Source organism: Ictidomys tridecemlineatus, chromosome 2, assembly GCF_052094955.1.
Source record: "Ictidomys tridecemlineatus isolate mIctTri1 chromosome 2, mIctTri1.hap1, whole genome shotgun sequence".
In the NCBI taxonomy this organism is placed as follows: Eukaryota; Metazoa; Chordata; class Mammalia; order Rodentia; family Sciuridae; genus Ictidomys; species Ictidomys tridecemlineatus.
Genome location: NC_135478.1, coordinates 5942383 through 5965152, shown reverse-complemented (window position 1 = coordinate 5965152; position 22770 = coordinate 5942383). Strand labels below are relative to the sequence as shown.

The window sequence follows — 22770 nt, the reverse complement described above, 5'->3', positions numbered from 1 at the left end:
ATAGATGATTAGATAAAGAAATGGAGTCTTACTCAGCCATAAAGAAGAATGGAATTATGTCATTAACTGGTAAATGGATGGAGCTGGAGAGCATCATGCTGAGTGAAATAGGCTGGTCTCAGAAACGCAAAAAAGTTTTTCTCATATGTTGACACCCGAGCAAACCAAGGGTAAAGGAGAAGGAAACCCATGAAAAGAAGAGATATCAGTGGAGATGAGGAAGGGGGTGGAGGAGGAGGAAGGAGGGACCGGGAAAGGGAAGAACTGGGAAATGAAATGGACCAAATTATACTATGTGCATGTATGAATATACCAGAGTGAACTGCACCTTGATGTGTATCTATAAAGCATGAATTTAACAAGCTATAAGTAAGTAGAAGGAAGACAGGGGAGCAGTGGAAGGGGAAGAGAAGGAGGAAGGAGGGAAGGGAGACAGAAAGTACTGAGGCCTGAAGTGGAGCAAATTATAGTCCATGCTTTTATAATTCTGTCAAAATGAACTCCAACATTATGTATAACTATGATGCATCAATCCATCCATCCATCAATACAATGAGGCTTTGACCTGATTTCTTATCTGTCAGGGTCATAGTTGCCTTATCCGTCACCAATAGGGTCTCTACTCCTGAATTTAGTTTACTGAGTTTGGATATTTGAAGATATGAAGAACACCATATCATAAATCCATCCACCAAGTCAATAGCAAGCTTGGTTATGTTCTTCCTTAGAGATTTTTCTGCAACTCTAAGGAGGTCTATGACCACAGCCATGGGTTTAGGCAATGCTTGACTCTTGGGTTAGCCCATATTCTGGAGCAAAGCAAGCTCTACCTCTGCCCTTAGCAACTAGTCCTCTGGAACCCTGAGGTTGCAATATCTAGAAAGAAGAAATATTTCTTGTTTATGGGGAAACATCCACGGCCCCTTTTACTTCTATTCTTGACAAAGTGTTTCAAGTCCTTTATTGGTACCTGTAAAACATTATCCTCTTTTAATATTTGCTGTTCTCTTTGTGAAGTACATAGGGGAAAAATTGTCTTTTTTAATCCCATCAATGTCTTTGTTCATTTTAACTATGACTCATGCATGTAAATATTGATGGGGTTATTACAGTAAAGAAAGACATCACAATGAACAGGACATATTGGTGCACACCTGTTATCCCAAAGGCTCAGGAGGCTGAGGCAGGAGGATCACAAGTTCGAGATCAGCCTAATTTAGCAAGGCCCTAATCAACTTAGTGAGACCCTGTCTGCAAATTAAAAAATAAAAAGGGCTGGGGATGTGGCTCAGTGATTGAATGCCCCTAGGTTCAACACCTAGTAACAAAAATAAAATAAAATAAAATCACAATGCCATCTTGTCAAAAAAAATCAGCTACTTGAAAATTAGAAATTTATATGAATGAGTTAACATGGTGTAAAATGTGTTAATAACACATGAAAATATCAAAACCCTTAACTAAAAATGTCTCTGAAGTGAACACTAACATGAACAACACATTCACCCTTTAAAAGATGTCCAAAATCTAAACAAATGTGCTGAGTTTATGGACACATTTGCATAGCTCTTGTTTTTTTTGGTAATTTAGTAAGTAACTAACATGTTTCTTCATTAAAAATGAAAAATCATAATTTCAACTCAGTCTCCTTTTGTGAAAAAAACTATTGAAACCATCTGGGTGGGATCTAAATGTAATCCCATGTCTCTTCCTAAGACAGGAGTGGAGAAGACAGAACCCAGGAGGAGCCATTGTGACCGTGGAAAACTGGTTTGATGAAGTCATATGTGAAAACGTTGAAGGACATATTTTCAAATTCTAAACAAGGTGTCATGGTCTGTCTGTATTTTGAACCATTAGCTGTGATCATAGAAAACAGACTATGCTAAATATAAAGTACAAAAATTAATGTTCAATCAACACCAAATAATTAAGAAAAGACGTGCCTGAGTTGCTGTATTTTTAAATATTTAGATAACATTTAAAATGACACTATTTATACCTGAATCTGTAAGACATTCTCACACCTAAAAAGGGCAACAGATTTTGAGATAAAATGTGATAGATAGATGTGACTTAGTTTGTAACTCACAAGGAACACACCTCTGTATCGTAGAAGTGGTGTGTGTGAGGTGTGCAGAAACAAGAACACACCTGGCCTTGGGGTCAGGAAATCAGCCTTCGTCCTGAACTTCCCACCTCCAAAGTCCTGGTCTCTGGGGACATGCACTCCTGGGATTGGAATGACAGTAAAATAGCTAGTTTAATGAAGACCTTAGATTTTGAGCCCCCAGGGATATGGAGACAATAGGAGCTGGCCTGTGATGTCACTGGACGGCCCTGCCCCAGTCAGGAAGCACCTCCGGAGCCTCCTCCCAGAGATGAACCTTAAGACGAAGATCCCAGTCTCTCACTGAGTGTGTCTGCACGTCTGGAGGACACACCTTCCATCTTCAGTGTACAGGTAGGATGCTCGACCTCATTGCTCTCGGAGCCAATCAGGGAGCACAGGGCCCCCTAATTAATGGTCAGAAAGTGAGTGCAGTGTTTTATGAAAATCTCACCCTGCAGAAGCAACAAGAAAGAACATAAGTGAGATAAAGAGAAAGCAGTGCCCACTCGGCTCCCGTGGAACATCTTCTTCCCAGGCATGTTCTCATGGATCAGCACCAAGACGCACCAGCTCTCATTCTGCCTGCCTCAATCTCTCTGCAGTAACAGATTCCATTCACTGGAGTCTTTATGTTTTATTATATCTTGACTCTTTTTAATATTTATTTTATTCTCATATGATGCTGAGGATCAAACCCATGCATGCTGGGCAGCGCTCTCCCACTGAGCCACAACCCAGCCCTTGACTCTTTCTTTCCCTTCAGATTTATCACCAACATGGAACCCACAAACCACACAGCTGTTTCAGAATTCCTTCTCCTGGGACTGACAGAGGACCCAGACCTGCAGCCCCTCATCTTCAGCCTGTTCCTGTCCATGTACCTGGTCACCATCCTGGGGAACCTGCTCATCATCCTGGCCGTCAGCTCTGATCCCCACCTCCACACCCCCATGTACTTCTTTCTTGCCAATCTTTCCCTCACTGACATCTGTTTAAGCTCAAGCACCATCCCCAAGATGCTGGTGAACATCCTAACACAGAATAAGAGCATCACCTACACGGCCTGCCTCACCCAGGTCTGCTTTGTCTTAGTCTTTGGTGGCTTGGAAAATTGTCTGCTTGCAGTGATGGCCTATGACCGCTACGTGGCCATCTGCCATCCACTCAGGTACACAGTCATCATGAACCCCTGGCTGTGTGGACTACTGATGCTGTTTTCCTTGTTGGTTAGCCTTGTGGATGGCCTACTGCACACTCTGATGGTGCTGCGTCTGTCCTTCTGCACAGCCCTGGAGATCCCCCATTTCTTCTGTGAACTTGCTCAGATCATCAAGCTGGCCTGTTCGGATATCTTCGTTGATAACATCGTTATCTATGTTGTAGCTTGCCTATTTGGTGGCGTTCCTGTCTCTGGGATCATTTTCTCTTACGTTCACATTGTGTCCTCTGTCTTGAGAATGCCATCAACAGAAGGAAAGCACAAAGCCTTTTCCACCTGTGGGTCTCACCTGTCCGTTGTATCCCTGTTCTATGGGACAGCTTTTGGGGTGTACATTAGCTCTGCAGTTTCTGACTCCCCCAGGAAGACTGCAATGGCTTCAGTGATGTACACAGTGGTCCCTCAGTTGATGAATTCATTTGTCTATGGTTTGAGGAACAAGGACATGAAGGAGGCCTTGAGGAAACTCCTCAGTGGGAGAGCTGTTCTATGATGTGTTGTTTGCCCTTTTTTTTTTTTTTTTTTGAACTGGATTTCTAGAATAGTTAACAGTGAAAACATGTGTGATGAGTTATAATTCCTGACTCTTCTGTCACTATACTCTTCTAAATTAATGAACTCACATAATGGCCAAGTGGATTTTAAATCACCCTGAATCCTGGCGTGGCTTTTTGTCTAGTTCTGTGGTATTTGCCACATGATTTCTCTCCCCAAAGATAACTTTGTTGCTTTGATTCCACAGAGGCAGGCCCTGAAGCAAGGATTCCAGTCTGAGAATTTTCTTTGCATTGAAGTCTCAGAAGAAGGCAAGTTAGTGAAGGATGGCAGGATAGGGGTGGTATTTAAGCAACGCTTGGCCATATTAAGAGAATCGAATCGCTTCCACTGATCACAGCTGGGGCCATTAGAATTGCATCCCAGTGTCAATCTAATGCAAGCAAATTGGTGGACATTCATATCCTCAGAAGCAATAATTGAGATCTGCTACTGGCATCCATATGCTTCTGTAGAAAAAACAACATTGACCATACTCAATGTCTTATCTAGAAAATTGGCATGATTGGATCAGATCAGTGGTTTGAGATGATTGTGACATACTTGAAGTCCACAATGAAGATATCTTCATTCTTAAGTTTAAAAAACCATGATTTTAATATGCTGTGACAATAAGGAGAAAAAACTTTCATTCCAAAGATATCAGAGGTATGAAATATGCTGGCACAGAGAGCAGAACTTCATTCACTCAATTCCGATGAAGTTGGCAAATGCAGTTGTCATACCTGGACCCGATGCCACAGGCAACAGTCTGGGAGCCCACTCCTGGGTGTCTTGGGTAGGGAATTCTCCATGTACCAACCACTGGCATCTCTGGGGTGGACTCCATGGTGGTCTTCAAACTATGTCAACTTGTGATCCCAGTGTGGGATGAACGATGAGTGTTGCTTGTTGGGAACAAGAGGGTTGGCAGAGAAGGGGCACTTAGTGGACCATCTGGGTGGGATCTAAATGTAATCCCATGGCTCTTTCTAAGACAGGAGTGGAGAAGACAGAACCCAGGAGGAGGCTTTGTGACCGTGGAAACTGGTTTGATGAAGTCAGTATCTGATTGCCAGATTTGGGTCACTTTTGCCCTGAAAAACTGTCATTTTTACAGCAATCCAATCCATATTCATCACCCTCACAACAACCCTGCACAACATGTCACATAATGAATTCCAATTTTTCATGCAAGTCTCATCTTCGTGCTTCATAAATGACCCTTTTGTTGGTTTCAGAAGTTATTTCTTGATTTGGGTGCTCTGTATTTTTTACACATTATATATGGTGACATTAAACATACGTAGCTTCTCTGATGTGGAACAACGTTTGGTGTCCATTTTTCTGCTATTTGGACAAACTTCTTGAATATTCTCTACCATGACTCTCAAAGTGAATAAAAAATAGTTTTAGGGCTGGGGACGTAGCTCAGTGGTATTGTACAGGCACACGTGGCCAGTGCCCTCAGATTGAACCCCACGCCCTGGGACACATACTTGGTGTGAAAGTGCTGGCTGTAGTAGAACAGTTTTCACGTTTGGGTAGTTTCAAAGAATTGAACCAACTTACCCTCCCCTTAGGTATTCTGGGGTTCGGCATCATCCCCCAAACACTTCCATTTGCTCTGACAATTCAAAGGGTGTAACAGTTCACTTACAGTTTGATATTAGGAGATTATGAGCCTTTCCATGTATTATGGGCCATTGGATTCCTCTCTGAAGTAAAACACGTGAGCGATATGTCCATCATGCTGCATTACTATCGTTAATTCACAATATTTATGTGAATATTGTGAATTCTCTTCCTGAATCTCACAGACTTTCATTGTTGCCGCACCTCAGACAGGTAAAACTATATTATTTTAATTTTTATTTATTTTGGTATTGGAGATTGAATCCAGAGATGAGCCACATCCCCAGCCCTTGTCTCTAAATAATTTGCTTTGGGCCTCATTTTAGCTGAGGCTGGCTTTGAACTTGTGATACTCATGCCTCATCCTCCCAAGCCACTGGGATTATAGTCGTGTGCCACCAAGCACCACCATGCCAGCTAAGACCAATTTTAGCGTGGTAACAAACAAGTGCCTTGTACCCAGGTTAATGGCTTTCCTGATACTTTGAAATTTTCTGCAACAAAATTGATAATAGAGACCCAAAATTTGGATGTAGGTCCTTCTTTGTGTGTTTGTGTGTGTATGTGTGTGTGTGTGTGTGTGTCTCAATGTGTTTGTATACATATGTGTAAAAGTATAAATTATATTACTTTGAATGAATACTTGATAGTGAAATTCAAAAATTCTTTTAAAAAGTGATGAAATATATGCTTTTTTTAGTCAATTTGGTTAGAGGAAATGTGTTAGAAACTCTTCTTTTTAATATCCAAAATCATGTTCACCTTTCACTTAGCCATACTTAGAATTACCCACTATGGTTGCATTTTATTGTATACTCACAGTGTCACCTCTTTTACTTTTATTATTTATTATAAATACAAATCACAGAATTGGGTTATAGTTACATATAACTATATGTATAACTCACATGTATACATGTAACTCAAGTATAACTGTGCAACAACTAGTTGTAACAATATCTATATATACTATGTATAACTAAAACTATACACTGTAACTGTCTTCTACAGCTACATTTTAGTTTTGAGTTGAAGGTTGTGTCAGTCTTCCTGATATTGTATGTACAGGTTGTTATGACTCTAAAGCAACCTAAGGAAAAAAAGATGAGAATTGTGTACAAACAAATGTGTATGATGATGTTCTCAGAGTTCTAGATGCTGGTGTGCAGAGGTCAAAGTGTCTCAGGAGTGGTGTTCAAACACATCCCCTCGTTGGGCTGCTGCCACAGATCTATGTATATTCACCACTTTGTTTGCAACAGCTTGATCAACATCATGGAAAAAGACCGCGGAACCAGGGTTTCTCAGGATGAGGGATCAGTCAGCATCAGGTTAGGAAAGAAGACGACGTTCTCAAATGTCTCAGTTCCTGAATCAATCCTGGCTCCTGCCTTATGGTGCAAGGACTTCACTCTCAACATGTGAGCCCCTGCTATATAACTTGTGTTTAAATACTTAAAACTCCTCCTCATCTGTAAGAGGTGTTGAGGTGTCCAGCCATCCATTCCCCTCTTTCAATCTTCCTCAATGGTGTCCTCACCAGCTGCACCAGCAACAGGGGCACTCATATGGGTAGATGGTATATTTGTTCTCCTAGGTTTCAGCTTAAGACACTCGAACAATTGCTGCTATTTTTGCAGGTGTATGGAATCCTCCATGTGATTTTTTCCTCTCATTCCTCTATTTTGGAAAAAAAAATGGAAGCAACATGTCACCTCAACAAATTTAATCTTCAAGAAATTACTGAAAAGAATACCTCCTCAAAATATTACTCAAGACCCAGGTGCAGTGGTGCGCACCTGTAATCCCAGCAGCTCAGAGGCTGAGGCAGGAGGATCACAAGTTCAAAGCTAGCCTCAGCAACTTATGGAGGCTGCAAGCCACTGAGCGAGACACTGTCTCAAAATTTAAAAAAAAAAAATAACAAAATAATGGATGTGTCTCAGTGGTTAAATGCCCTTGGGTTCAATCCCTGGCAATAATAATAATACTCAAGACCCGTCAGGCTTGGGGAAGCAAGTGCTCTGGTCCAGCTTGACACGACCACTTGGTAGATAGGACCTGTGTGGTCAGAGAATGGGAGACAGTGAGAGCTAAAGTCAGGCTGTGTGTCGCTCTCTTCAGGTGGAAGTTGTCAATCAAGTGATGGAGTCTTGGGGACACTTCAGTGATCTTAATGTGGTACTTAGAGGTCACAGCAGGGGAAAATATAAGGTCACATCCAAGTCTGATGATGTCCTCAGTGTCATTGTATGTGCACTTCCCTTAGTAAAATGAAAGTGGCCTCTTGACGGCTCATCCTGCTCTAACTGCAACCTCATTCTCTTCTCGATTTACAAAAACCCTCTCCAAGCTGCTCTCTATGTTCCCTCTCCCCAGTTCTTCTCCTCCCATGTTTTATTGAATTTGTCCAAAGAGGCTCTGTCCTGGCCTCTCCTCTCACAGGGCCACAGCCGGTCTCCACTCAGGTCTCTGCTCCTCAGTTGGGTTTGCTGACTCTGCTTCCTGCTGGTGGAGAAGGTCACCACCCCACCCACCGAGCCGCACTGGGCTGGATTAGGGCCCTCCTTGAAGGTTGTCCTGAAACTGTCATGTGATCCAAGTCTGCGGTCCTGGGTCTGGCAGTGCTCCACTCTCGAGTGGAGCCGCGTTTCTCCCACAAAGCAGCTCTGCCCGTGCCCGGGCCACTCAGGTCCTCTAGGACACGGTGTCCTCAATGCCTGGAAGGAGGAAGAATGTTCTCACTAAAGGACATAATCTATAAGACCCTTTGGTTTGGGCTGTTCACCACAATACGAAACAATTTTTTTGTTGTAGTGACCTGGAAATTTCAGTATATTTCTACCTATTACTGTTCTTTATAAGATACGTGGAAAAATTCACCTTTCTTAATAATGTCACTGAGGTCTTTGAAAATCTCATCTATTTTTTATATTTTTAAGGAAAAGGAATTAGAGAATGAAAAAAGACACCACAGGGCAAGGTTTTATAGACTCATTCAGAAGCAAGAAACCTGCAGCAAAATAAATTGGTAAACATATAAAAATATTGAGGTCCTTAAGTGTAAATGGTTTTAAAATCTACACTACTGTGATGCTCTGTCCCCACCTATTAAATGATGGTGCATATATATTCAAATCTACTGAGCATCTGGACACATCTGCTTATTGTTGCCTTTTAGAGATTCTGAAACTGAATTAACATCTTATTTTAAGTTGAAGACCGTAATTTTGTCTCACAGTCCTTTAATGTGAATAAAAGTATACTTTGTAATGCAATTAGAAAAGGATTTTGTAAAATGCCTATAGGAAATAGTATCCTTGTCTATACTTGCTACAATTAATAATGATTTAAAAAAATCATTTTTTATCATTATTAATCATAGGTTAGAATCTTCTGATCAACATATAAAAAATGAAAATTAAGAATCAGGAATCATTAATGACATTAAAAAGATGCCTCTGAGTATTTTTTTTATTATAACCTCTTAGTTGTATTTTTGATCAGGGTTGTAATACCCATATTCACAAACTATATTTTCACATCTAAAAGAAAAATGGGTTACTTGATATGCAATAGCTACATTTTCTTTGCTGGTAAGTATATATTTGGGGTTTACTGGAAAACTGCCACGGGTCTCACTTGCAAGGCACCATGATGGAGGGGAAGAGAAACAGTGGAGAGAACTGGGTGATCTGCACCTGGCTTCTGGGGCCAGGGGACAAGGCAGCCTGAAAGCTTCCCTTCTGTTTCCTTGGTCTTCAAGGATATGCACCCCAGGGATCAGAAGGCAGTGAAATTGCTAGTCTAACAAGGAGCTTGCATATTGAGCCCCAGGGGTGTGGAGACTGCATAGAGTCGGCTTGTGGCCACCCCAATCCACAGCCCTGCCCAGTGGAGAAGCAACACTGGAGCCTCCTCCTAGAGACATGACCCTTCCTGACCAGGACCTGCGAACCCAGTCAGTCTGTCTGCACTTCCTGGGTGTGCATCGCCCACCACCAATACACAGATGAGGCGTTGAACATGGTTCCTCTTGAAGCCAGCCAGGTAACATGCACTGGAAGTGAATTTAGGTGTGGCTCATATACCCATATCCTTTATTGTTTAATTCATTTATGTTGTTAAATGTATAATCCCAAGTGCAATGCCAATGAATATTGGTTCCTTGCTCCTCCATGACCAGCCTTCCACAGCAGCACTCCTATGCTGGGTTTGCATTTACCACGTAAGACATGGTTTCCTTCTCTCTTCTCGCCTCACATGCCCTGACACATTGCTTCCTTCTGAGGAGTAAAAGGTGCCGTGTTCGGGCTGGTATTGTAGCTCAGCGATAGAGCACTTGTCTTGTAAGTGTGAGGTACTGGGTTTGATTCTCAGCACTTCATATAAATAAATGATTTAAATAAAGGTCCGTTAACAACTAAAAATGTTTTTTTTAAAGGTGCCCTATTCCAATATTCAGGTCAGAAACAATAAAGGGGGCTGGGGTTGTGGCTCAGTAGTAGAGCGCTTGCCTAGCACTTGCAAGACTCTGGGTTCGATCCTCAGCACCACATAAAAATACATAGGTAAAATAAAGGTATTGTGTCCAACTATAACTAAAAATAAATATAAAAAAGAAACAATAAAGGGCCCCTGAAAAGTGGGGGTGTGAAGTTCCCACGTGCTGTACACTGAGCTGTGTGCTTTCTTTCTATTCACTTCTCTTCCCCAGTTTTTTTTTTCCTCAAGCTTCACTGAAACATGACTGAAAGGCAAATATTTACGATGTTCAAGGTGATGGTTAATAACCTATGAATACATCCTAATGAACACAGCCATCACAGTCCCCATTGTACAAATGGAACATCCAGGATGTTCATGCAGTTAAATGAAGCTTTTTCCCATTCACAAAGCAGGTTTGGGAGCTTGGATCATATTCAGAGTGTGAGACGTTACACCAATGTGTCACCTAATGATAATCTCAGTCAGACATGCTGTCTCCCCATGTAGACAGAGACAATAGGTCTACCTGCCAGCACAATCCTAGGAGCAACCTGACATCCTAAAAGTACCTAATAAATATGTCTGTGTTATCTGGTCTCTGTTTTCCAAAGAACCAGCTGTATGTAGTCTCACCTCTTTTCTTAGGAGTCTATGGACTCCAAATTTCTCTCATTTTGATGCTTTTTACCTTAAGGCAAAGAACTCCCTTAGAATGAGAACAAGAATTTCATGAACAGTTGCCCAAATTCTCACAGAATTATTTGCAAAGGAGAGAACTTGCAATTCCATGGGCGAGTCTTCTGAGCTTCTGGTATAGATGCGGGCTTCTCTAGCCTTTGCTCATGCCCACCTGGATGGATGCCATCTACCTGCGACAACTAATTTCACGGGTACAGGTGGCCAAACACTGAGGGCCAGGTCATGTCTAAAGGCTTTGCATTGGAAGAAATATTAAAATTACAAAGGTAGATTATGAGATCTGAGTGACCATGGAGGAATACAAGTTCTGTGCTATCCAGAGCACTAGCAGAGCTTAGTGGAGAGTCGACCCCTCAGTCAGACAACTGGAGCTCAGTCCTGGTCTTAGCCAAGCACCCATTTCACATCCCACATCCCAAGATGACCTCCCGTGACTCAGGGGTCTTCATGGGTAGGTAAGATGGAGTGGCAGTGAGGACTAACACGTCAGCAGTTTGACAAGATCATCCCATGACTCTGAGAGAATCCAAAGTTGGTGAACTTTGGATCAAGAGGAGAGAGATCACACCACCATTCCTGTCTTACTGTTTGCTTGAAGGCACAGACTAATTCTCAGGGAAACGCCATGCCTTACGCATTGCTTTATTCTCAGCACTCAACTCAGTATGTGCAACGGTAGGTGTTCAGTAAAACAAATGTCTCAATGAATGAGGTAAGAGAAAGGAGAAGTGAGTGAACGGGGAAGGGAGGAGAGAGTGGCAGAGGAGAATGATTGAACATTCATTTGTGTTCACAGTATTAATGTGAAAAAATAAATGGTTCTCAGAATTCAGCACATATCAAAGGCACCCAAAGGGCTTGTTGAAACTTAGACTGACAGCCCTCATCCACAGGGTTTATTGGCAGTGAGTCTGATGGAGGGACTGAGCATTTGCAAGGCTATCATCTTCCCAAATAATGTTGCTGATGCAGTCCATATGTTTTATGATCTTTTCACCCCATCTTTTCCTTGAGATTCACCAAGAACATGAGCCCAGAAACCAAACAATGGTTTCAGGATTCCTGCTCCTGGGACTGACAGATGACCCAGCGCTGCAGCCCCTCCTCTTCAGCCTGTTCCTGTCCATGTACCTGGTCACCATCCTGGGAAACCTGCTCATCATCCTGGCCATCAGCTCTGACTCCCACCTCCACACCCCCATGTACTTCTTCCTCTCCAACCTGTCCCTCACTGACATCTCCTTAAGCACCATCACGGTCCCCAAGATGCTGGTGAACATCCAGAGACAGAGCAAGACCATCAGTTACGCGGGCTGCCTCACCCAGGTCTACTTTGCTCTGGTTTTTGTTGGAATGGAAAACTTTCTCCTGGCAGCAATGGCTTTTGACCGTTACGTGGCCATCTGCCATCCACTCAGGTACACAGTCATCATGAATCTGCGCCTCTGTGTCCTTATGACTCTGTCCTCTTTGTGCATCAGCACTGTGGACGCCCTGCTGCACACTCTGATGGTGCTGCGGCTGTCCTTCTGCACAGACCTGGAGATCCCCCACTTCTTCTGTGAACTCGCTCAGGTGATTAAGCTGGCCTGTTCGGATACGTTCATTGACAACATCCTTATCTACATCGCAGCTGTCATATTTGGTGGTGTTCCTCTCTCAGGGATCATTTTCTCTTACACTCACATTGCGTCTTCTGTCTTGAGGATGCCATCATCTGGCGGAAAGTATAAAGCCTTTTCCACCTGTGGGTCTCATCTGTCAGTTGTCTCCCTGTTCTATGGGACAGCTTTTGGGGTGTACATTAGCTCTGAGGTCACTGTCTCCCCCAGAAAGACTGCAGTGGCCTCAGTGATGTACTCGGTGGTCCCTCAGATGCTGAACCCTTTTATCTACAGCCTAAGGAACAGGGACATGAAAGAGGCCTTGAGGAAGCTCATTAGTAGGACAGCTTCTTTTCTATTATGCTTTATTTGAATTGAATTTGGGTTTCTAAAGAAAATCTAATTGACAATTTTCTTTGTGAACCTTCTGTGAAACCATAGTTTTCTATAATGATCAAATAATGACTAGGTCCATTTTAAATTGGCTTAAACCTAATTTTGCTCTTGTCCTGCTCTCTGTCTCAATTCTCCAAATAATCTTTCCTTGCTTGGCTTCTGTAGATGCAGAACCTGTGGACAAGGCTCCAATTTAAACATTTTTTTTTTTGCATCCTCAGCTGTAGGTAATGTGAGGTTCAGAGATGGCAAGGAAAAATTTAAACAAAGTTATTATTATATTTTATATATAACTTCTGCCTGCTTATGTGTTTAGGGCCAATAGAAGTACATTCTAGTGTAATGTGAGGCAAAGTAGTAAACCTTCATGACCTGGGAAATAAACACTGAGACCTGTCCTGGCGAACCATGCCCACTTAAGGTGGAATTAGCATCCACCACCCTCAGCTTCATGGTGATGACATTTGCATAATTAGATGATGTCAGTGGTGTGATTGGTCATGAAGCACATCAGTGAAGATGTCTTCATTCCTAATAAGGAAGAGAAAACCTAATTGTTAAAGAGCTCAAACAGTAACACGAGTTTTCCTGCAATGACTCAGAGACAGGGAACACACTGGAACAGAGAGTGATTCTCTCCACGAAGGGGCCACATCCTGGGACTGGTTCTCTTGGTCCCCAAGTTATTGCAGAACGTGCTGCCATCAGGTGTCACACCTGGACATGATCTCAGAGACAGGAAACTGAGTGTCCTTCCGTGGGTCACTGGTGGGTGACCTTCCCATGGGTGAAGCAGATCACATCTCTGAGGTGCATGGAGCTGTGGCCCTCAGTGTCCAGCTGCCGTCTCAGCCACTGTGACTAACTTACATGACAAATTGCTGCAAGGCACTTGTTTGCAATAGGGGATCTGTGGAGGAGGAGCATTAGTGGATGATCTGGGCTCTCAGGGAATCAAGTGATTCCAGAAGGGAGAAAGCACAGAAAACAACATGTGGGAATCACACAGGTCATGATGGAATTGATGTGGTCGGTACTTGACTGTTTTTCCCTTACACAGCTGTCATTCCCATAGACCTCTAATACCTTTGCATCTCCAGTGCAGATATAACTGTGCAATTTATTACATAAAAGTGCTTCCATTTCACGTGTCTCAATTCAAACTTAGTGGATGGATTCCATGTCTCCCTGTTACTCTCATCCCTTTGCCCCAGAATCTCTTGTGCTCTTGGGTATGGCAGTTACTCTCTTATTCCAAATGTTCCATAAGATTATGCCCGTTACAGTGACATTAAAACTGAGGAATATTTTTGATGGTGATGAAATGTTTTATCTCTTTTCTTCTCTTGTAAATAAAGTCATTTCAATATTCTTCTCCATGTCTGACGTGGGAAAAAAAGGTGGTTTTATAGAGGGGTGGATCTGTGGGTTGTAGTGGAGTGGATTTTCATTTTTGCATAGTTCTGAAAGATCTGCTAAGTAGTTGAATCAATTTACCTTCTCAATAAATATTCCTGATTTTCCATATTATTTTCTAATAGTTAAATTACCCTGGTAATCTACAGGATGCAAATGGCAGTTGATTAATTTGTTTATCGCATTAGGAGGCTTAGAGTGCATTCACATATTATTGTCCATTTATTTCTCTCTCTTGGGAAGTATGTATCTATGATATATCCACTGAATTGTTCATCTATTTTAAAAAGGCAATTTGAAGTTGTTCTTTATATAATTGGAAGAGTCATCCTATATATGTATCGCATACATAAATATAGAAGATTGCAGTTCCTTACTTAGGACAGTGCCGTGTTATGCTTGTACCTTGTGGTATTCACTAGCTGGCCACGGTGTGCAGCATTCCCATGGTTTAATTAGTGAATACTTCCCCTCATGCTCTGTGGTCAGGAGGTCTCAATTTTGAAACTTCTCCTTTCCCCAATAAGGAATTTTTAGTTTTATCTTTTTCAATTTAGGCTGAAACCACATGAAATTTATTTTTCCCTTTGACCCAAGAAAGGAATCAAATTCATTTTTGTTTCTTAAGCACCTTTGACTACATAATCCATCTGTCCACTGTAATTTCAATTCAGAAATAAACTTCACTTAGAGGTCGATGTTTTCTGGAGTGTCTTTTCTGAGCAATGGTACTGTTATACCTTGTTGTGCTCCAAAATCACAACCCTTCATCACTATAGGACATCAGTCAGCTGAAACTAAGTTTGCCATGGTAATACTGAGCTCTGAAGCCTTTTTTATTCTTAACCACAAATGGACTTTTACAACAGGTCAGAGCTTTTCTGATCATTTAAGTTTATTCCCACATTGATAGCTATAGGAGGTCGGACTTGTTAAATTAATAAGGTTTTTCTGATGTCATGGAGCTTCACCCTGAGATCCATGGCCTTGTTACAAGAAGATGAGAGCAGAAATTCCTGTCCTTGCTAAGAGAAGACACCACAAACAGGTAGCAGTGTACAAACCACAAGAAGAGTCATCACCAGGGTCTGGATCATCTGTCACCTGGATCTTGGAATTTGCAACATCCAGTCCTTAGAGAAATAAATGTCCACTATTGAACCTTCCCAGGCTACAGTGTTGTGCAATAGCAGCCCCCGTTGACCGAGGCTGACATTCATTCATGAGTACAGAAGAAAGCGATCAATAACAAGCCAACGTCCAAATCGAGTGACACAAGAACAACAAGGTAGAAGATGATCTAATGAGTGTTTCACCATTTTTATTGGTGCATTATAATAATACATAGTAGTGAGATTCATTATGCCATATTCAGACATGCACATAATATAACGTGATTCAGTTCATTTCCTAGTAGCTTCCCTTTCCTTTCTTCCTTCTCCTGATTGGCTCATTCTACTCTACTATCTTCTATTTATTATTAATTATTATTACTAATATTACTATTATTCATGTATTGATTTATGCCTTGGTGAGTTTGGGCCTCCTCCATGTCCTCTTTCACAGGCTGTAGATAAATGGGTGAGTCTGTCATTGTAGGGACCCCAGAATACCGCCCCATTCACCTCACAGTGATTAGTTTACAAAGGAGCAAAGATCCTGATTCTGGACTGTGATACGTGAAAGGATGTTTTCTCAATAACTCCATGAGATGGCTGGCTCTCTGTTGAATCATAACCTAAGGAAAACAGAGTCTGCATTCTGTTTTCTGGAAAATGTAGGCGTATGACCCCTGGAACTGAGCCAGGTTTTCAACGACCAGGGGAGCAGCGTTAGGGTGAAACTAACAGGTGGAGGAGTGAATAAAGCGGTTGCACTGTGTGTGGAGGTTCAGCTTGTGAAATTTAAATAACTTGGGATGATCAGCTTCATGGTGTGAGCTAATAGAGCCATCCTCATTCAGGAAATTCAAACATCCCATCATTAGGTCACATTCTGCTACTTGGAATTTAGGCCAAATTGGTGAAAGAGGAAGCCAAGGTTAGTGGGTGTGGCTTTGCTCTGTAAATAGCAGGTTGAGGACACTGAGCTGACCTGCTGTCACTGTTGACCGACACTGCATAGCTCCTGTATTCTCTGCAGAGTTACCTCTTAACAGCTTAACAGAATCTGACAGGGTAGTTATCAGCCTTAGAGACAAAGTTTAGAGTATCATGAGTTATAAAACAGGAACTCAGATTGCAATCTTTTGGGGAAGCCATAAATGGCCGTGTACATGGGTTGAGGTAGAGGCGAGTCCTCCTCCTGTACTGAGATGCATACTTAGCTCCATCCTTCGTCCTAATTCCCTGCTGTCACTCACATCCTCCTAAGAAATACCCCCAAATCACTATAGTAAGAACCCTTTATTTATATTATATGGAAGCTGACCATGAAATTAGGCTCAAAAAATGTCATATGAGTTTTCAAAATCCCAAACTATTGAAGACCCAGGTAAGTTTCCAAATACTAGCAGAAATACACAGAGCAAAGGAGGGGCTAAGCATTGCACCCTAAGACCTTAATGGTAGAAGAGAACTCTTTGGCTCAATATCCAACTCTTTGGACACTGATTCATTTTAGAAGTGAAAGCACAAAGCACAGAACTCATCATAAGGAAGACATTTGAATGAGTTTCTTTAAGGCCTCCTTCATGTCCCTGTTCCTCAGGCTGTAGATAAAGGGGTTCAGCATTGGAGGAACCACAGAATACATCACGGAGGCTACTGCACTCTTTTTGGTTAAGTCTGTGACTGCAGAGCTAACATACACCCCAAGACCTGTCCCATAGAACAAGGAGACCACTAAGAGATGAGACCCACACGTGAAAAAGGCTTTAGACTTTCTCCCAGATGATGGCATTTTTAGAACGGAGGACACAATTTTAACATAAGAGAAAAGAATCCCAAGGAGAGGAAGACCACCCAGCAGGCTAGTCATCACATATACCAGCATGTTATTGATGAGGGTGTCAGAACAGGCCAGCTTGATGACCTGACCAATTTCACAGAAGAAGTGGGGGATCTCCAGGTTTGTGCAGAAAGACAGCCTCAGTAGCATCAAACTTTGGAACAGGGCATACGTAATGCTGATGGTCAAGGACAAGAGAATCAGCCGGACACAGAGGCGGGGGTTCATGATGACTGTGTACCTGAGTGGATGGCAGATGGCCACGTAACGGTCATAAGCCATTGCTGCAAGAAGAGAGTTTTCTATTCCAGCAAAAACCAGGACAAAGCAGACCTGGGCGAGGCAGCCTGCGTAACTGATGCTCTTGCTGTGTCTCTGGATGTTCACCAGCATCTTCGGGACCGTGGTGGAGATGAAACACATGTCACTGAAGGACAGGTTGGAGAGGAAGAAGTACATGGGGGTGTGGAGGTGGGAGTCAGAGATGATGGCCAGGATGATGAGCAGGTTTCCAACCAATGTGACCAGGTACATGAACAGGAACAGTCCAAAGATGGTGGGCTGCAGGTCTGGATCCTCTGAGAGACCCAGGAGGAGGAATTCTACTGTGCCCGCTTGCTTTTCTAATTCCGTGCTGTTGGAGAGCCTGATGGGGAAGATACAGGTGATGGGGCAGATAACGGATGCATGAGCCTCTGTGATAGGAAAGTACAGAGTCTGCGTTGTGAGGTGAAGTAAGGTGACAGTCTTCTCACCTCCTGAGACCTGCTCCTTTCCGTCTCAGTCTCCTGTCTTTCTCACTTCCACTCTCCCAACTTTCTGCCTGTTCAAAGTTTACTCCTTAAATACCACCTCCATCCCTACTCTGTCCAACTAATAGGAGTAAACACACAACTAAAAAGTAGCTTTTTCCTTGAAAATTCTCCAATCCTTAAGTGAACAGTAAATGAATGAACAGACAACATTATACCAAAATCCATAACAACACCTTCAATCAAGATTTCAACTCAATGTACATATGATGTCAAAATACATTCTACTGTCAGATATAATTAAAATGAATAAAACAAATTGTAATGGATTTTTAAAAGATTCCAACTCAGAGGCTCTGTTCTTTAATTATGAAAACATCTCACGTATTCAAAATACAGATTATTATGAATGAGGAACTGGGTGTGCACCATACACATTCAATTAATAGATATTGCCTTATTTGTATTATTATTGTTGAAAAATAAGTAACATGTATTCATTTTCCATATCCTTAATAATAGAAGTATGTACATTTCTCTTCCCCAAGAGAATCAGAATAGTGAAGTTGATATACATTATTCTCTGTTCTTGCAGAACAGAGGAAGTACTGGGTCTTGAAATGGAGCAAATCATAATCCATGCGTGTAACACTATGTCAAAATGAATCTCACTCTTATGTTTAACTACAAGGCACTAACAAAAACATTTTAGAAGCACAGAAACTTCATGTAAACCACATGATCTTCTGTTATTTGGAAAAAATAACATGTTTAATCACTTCTCAGTATTGGTACAATTTTCTCTTGTTCAAGACCTTATCTACCTTTCCAATGCCTTATTAAATCACAATTTAATTTTCCTTTCTCTGACTGATGGTCATTTTAATTATTGAACATTATATTCATGTACACACACTTCCATATAAAGATACACACATTAAAAAGTGCAAAGAAAAAATGAATTTAAAATAACACGTTAAGGACAATTTAATCAAAAACAGTTTTTGTTTCTGCAAAAGGAAAGAGAATGGAGTGGAACACAGATTCTTTGTCACATTGAAGCCTGCTATTTTGTTATTTTATGAAAAGATCATGGGTGGCGAGACGTCCACACTGTTGAATCATACATGCATGCTTAGTTCTCAGGTTACGCTGTGCTCCTCTATTTTTTAACATTTCATAGGTTAATGCCAAGATAAAGCTGAATCACCCTTGGGATGGCCCTTGTTCTCCACCTGCTCTTCCACAGTATTTTCATGAACAGGAGGCAGTGCTGTTAAAGTTAAAGACCTGCTCTGCCAAGGGAATTATGAGCCAGGAAGGAAAAAGTTACTAGAAGCTGGCCACAGACCTTTGTCCTTAATAAAGTAAATGAGAGAAAAGGTTAGAGAATTCCAGAGCAAATCACAACCATGGCAGGAGCAGAGTGCTGTGGGTGTGGAAGGCAGCGCTAGACCCAGGGCAGAGTGAGGTGTTAGTGGGAGGAAGGCCGCTCGGTGCTGGGGCACAAGAGGTGGCAAACCTGTGCAGAGGAGGCACAGTCAGGCGGACACCCTGCAGGTGACCTAGTTCTGCTCCTCCTCAGGTCTTTACCTCACCACTGCCCCAGATGGACTGACAGACAAAGACCTGGCCCCACAGGGACACATAAACCAGGAGGCTTCAGATTACCTGGTGCCAACACGGAGCACTGACATGGCTCTTCCCTGCAACGAAGGAGAAAGGTGGAAGCTCTGTTCTCAGGGACACGGACACAGTGCAGCACCTGCCTCCTGTGCGGAAAGGATGCGGCTGAGCCCAGGGCCAGGGGACCACATATTCACCTGGGCCAGCGTGGAGTAGGGGTCACAGGCAGACTGTCATCTCCGTGGCCCTTGGGGCTTCAATATCCAAAGCTCCTCATTAGCCAACTCCTTTGGTCTCCTGCACAAACCCTGAGGGTGCGCACCCGAGGGACGGAGAGAGAGCAGCAGTGGTGGAGATGAGGCCTTTCGCTGAATGCCGGGCACATTTCAACAGTGTGGACAATGGGGTTTCCCAATGAGGTGCTTAGGGCGTTCAGGAAAGAGAGGAATGAGGGCTGATGCTCAGTGAGAGAAACTGCTCAGCACCTGGAAGAAGGGAGTCGCCATCAAAGAAATTGTGTGGGCACAGCACACGGGAAGGTCAACACCATGAGTCCCATATAAATGCTGATTTTAAGACTAAATGTCTTAAAATCATTAATTTTTTAAATGTCTATTAGGCATATATACGAGGATGCCAAATGGACCTATGGGTGAGATACTTAGGAGACTATTTGTCTTAATATCTCATTGTCTAGTAACTGATTTGGTACTGAAAGAACCATAAAAATACCCACTTTTTAAGGCTGAGCCTTTGTATGGCTCTGTGAAATTTGAACTTCTTTGGCATTCCATAAGCAAAAGCTTCTAATATATTATCTGTAGTCAGAATAGACTACAACAGACATGTCACTTTCTTTTTAGAGTTTTACCACTGCACTTTTGCAACTTCAGAGTCGTAGCACATAAACACATTGCAAGTAACAATTAGAGGTCATAGATATAAATTAAGAGTCTTATCAATATTATTGCCAAAAAAGCAAATTAACAGAAAATACTTTGATATGAGGACAAGGTACCTCTGTGATCGTAACTAAAAATCTCTAGGGATTGTTTGTTGCCATGGGAAACTCAGCTTTGCTGACTGTTGGCTGCAGTCGTCAAGGACGTGAGGTTATGCAGGGAGAGATCCAGCAGTGCCCCTTTAGAAAAGAGAGTCCAGGAAACATGGACACCTGAGCACGGCGCTTCTTCATTGCTGAATTGGAGTTACAGTGAAGGCTGGGCTGTCTGATGAAGGGTGCTCAGTAATGAAAATGAATGTGACTCCCTTCTCACACCAAAGGGAAAAGTAAATTTCCATGGCTTCATCTTCCAGTGGGAAAGGCAAGACTACTACTGTGTTCTCAAAGTAGGCGTTTCAGTACCAACACCTCTGAGCAGTAAGGTCCAGAAAAATGCTGTCAGAAAAACAAAATAAAGAGGAAAGTGATGGGAGGGGAGGAGATGTGGGGGTAGGAAAGATAGTAGAATGAAACAGACATTGTTACTGTTTGTATATATGTGACTGCATGACCAACATGTACACTCAGAAAAATGAGAAATGATATCCCATCTATGTATGACACATCAAAGTGCATAAATTCATTCTACTATCATGTAAAACTAATTAAAACACATAATTTTTTTAAAAAAGGAAATATATGAACAAAAAAATTGACAAATTAAATCAAAACACTTTAGCGTATCTACTAAATACACTAACATATGATAAAGGAAACATATGTCTAAAGAATAAATTGTGATGTATAAAGAGAAAAAAGGACCGCTATTACAGATTACTTAAAGAACTATCAGGAATTAATTTTTTAAAAAGATAAAAAGCTCAATGGAAACATAGTACACAGTTTTCAAAAGACAGACAACAAGTCCAGTTCTATGTGAAGTGACAGTGATTCCCTTTGTAAGAGAAATTTAAGTTAATTAAATTATACTGTACACCATTTTGTTGCAAATAACTCACTCGAAAGTCAGCGTGAGCAAGAAAGAAGAAGCTGAAGAAGCAGAAGAAAAAAGCCCCTTTATTATATACAGCAGTCTTTTTATAGTATTGTGAACAAAGAAGGCAGCCTTCCAACAGCAATAAGTCAGGTCTTTCAGCTAATTAAACATAACACACAGAAGTCTTCCTTTCTAATCAGAAGTGACCCGCTTCTCATGGCTTAATCTACTCTTGGCCCGGAGCATGCTCAGCTCAGCTCTTTGTTAAGAACAGATACAAAATTTCTCAGTGCCCTCGTAGCCCACTTAGCAGAACATCCCGTTTGCGAGCAAATCCTCCCAAGGACAGCAGACACCTAGTTTTCAAGCAGGTCTGCTGTTACCTTATCTAAACCTTGAGGGAACCTCCCATTTGCAGACCGGCCCCATCAAAGACAACAAACATCTCCTGTGCAAGTATGCTTGCCGTCACCTTATCTAGACCTTGACAGGACATCCTGCTTGCAGGCAGGCCCCATCAAGGACAGTAAGCATTATTTTTTCTTTTTTTTTATCTTTTTGATCAGTTATTTTATTTTTTTTTCTTTTTTTATAGGAAAGGTAGCAGAATACAACAGTTACTAATAGGGCATTATGTAAAATTGTGGATGTGTAACCGACGTGATTCTGCAATCTGCATTTGGGGTAAAAATTGGGAATTCATAACCCACTTCAATCTAATGTATAAAATATGATATGTCAAGAGCTTTGTAATGTTGTGAACAACCAATAAAAAAAAATAAGCATTATGTTTTCAAGCTCGCAGTCACATCTGATTCTCTACACCATTTAGATTGTCAGATTAAGTAAAAATATTTGCGGAATGATGTGGAAGTGCAGGAATATCTGCTTGGGGTAAGTAAAATGGAAAAAACCTTTGGAACTAACCAAAGGTGAGTAGTTACTGTTACAGCCAATAGGCTCACCCCAGGTTTATAAATTTTTTATTTCCTTTATAAGCCGTAGAGAAGATTCAAACAACCTGATTCACAGGAGCAGAAAAATATATGCTAATATTTCAACACTACAGTGTCTCTGATTTTTAATGTCATAATTCATAAATAGGGATTTTGAAAATGAATGGATAACCACAAAACCCAACATGATTGATTCTGCAAAGCAGGGTGATAGCAACCATGAGGCATGGAATTCATTTATCAGATTTTCAATTTTAACAAGGTCAAAAGGAAGCACTTTTTTTAGTATAGGGATCTCTAAAACAGTGATTACAACACACTATAATCTTATGAAAATGGATTTTTTGTAGGGCAAAATGATTAGCTACTGGCTGCACCAATCCATTTGTATCTCCAGTGTTATGTGCCCCCTTTTCTCCTCTTCCTCTCCACTTCCTCTCTAC

At 41.7% G+C, this 22770-nt stretch overlaps 2 protein-coding genes and 1 pseudogene across 2 annotated transcripts; 2 read left to right on the top strand and 1 right to left on the bottom strand.

Moving 5' to 3' along the window:
• The first annotated feature begins 2886 nt into the window (after nt 1–2886).
• Nucleotides 2887–3825, top strand: LOC101969791 (olfactory receptor 7G2). The gene has a single exon (XM_013361443.2). It carries the CDS (start codon nt 2890–2892, stop codon nt 3823–3825), a length of 936 nt encoding a protein of 311 aa, XP_013216897.2. The 5' UTR covers nt 2887–2889.
• Nucleotides 3826–11694: 7869 nt separating this feature from the next.
• On the top strand, nt 11695–12665 carry LOC101969496 (olfactory receptor 7G2-like; annotated as a pseudogene).
• A 4088-nt stretch (nt 12666–16753) lies between these two features.
• Nucleotides 16754–19502, bottom strand: LOC144370715 (olfactory receptor 7G2-like). Its single transcript, XM_078031613.1, has 2 exons — nt 19477–19502; nt 16754–17699 (listed from the first exon to the last, which is right to left on the bottom strand). The coding sequence occupies exons 1-2, from the start codon at nt 19500–19502 to the stop codon at nt 16754–16756; spliced, it is 972 nt and encodes a 323-aa protein (XP_077887739.1).
• Between the last annotated feature and the right edge of the window lie 3268 nt (nt 19503–22770).

Coding starts and splice junctions, on each gene's coding strand:
- LOC101969791 (XM_013361443.2), top strand. CDS start 2,890: ATGGAACCCACAAACCACACAGCTGTTTCAGAATTCCTTCTCCTGGGA.
- LOC144370715 (XM_078031613.1), bottom strand. CDS start 19,502: ATGTCAGTGCTCCGTGTTGGCACCAG. Junction 17,700..19,476: donor GTGCTCCGTGTTGGCACCAG/GTAATCTGAAGC, acceptor CTTCCCCATCAG/GCTCTCCAACAGCACGGAAT.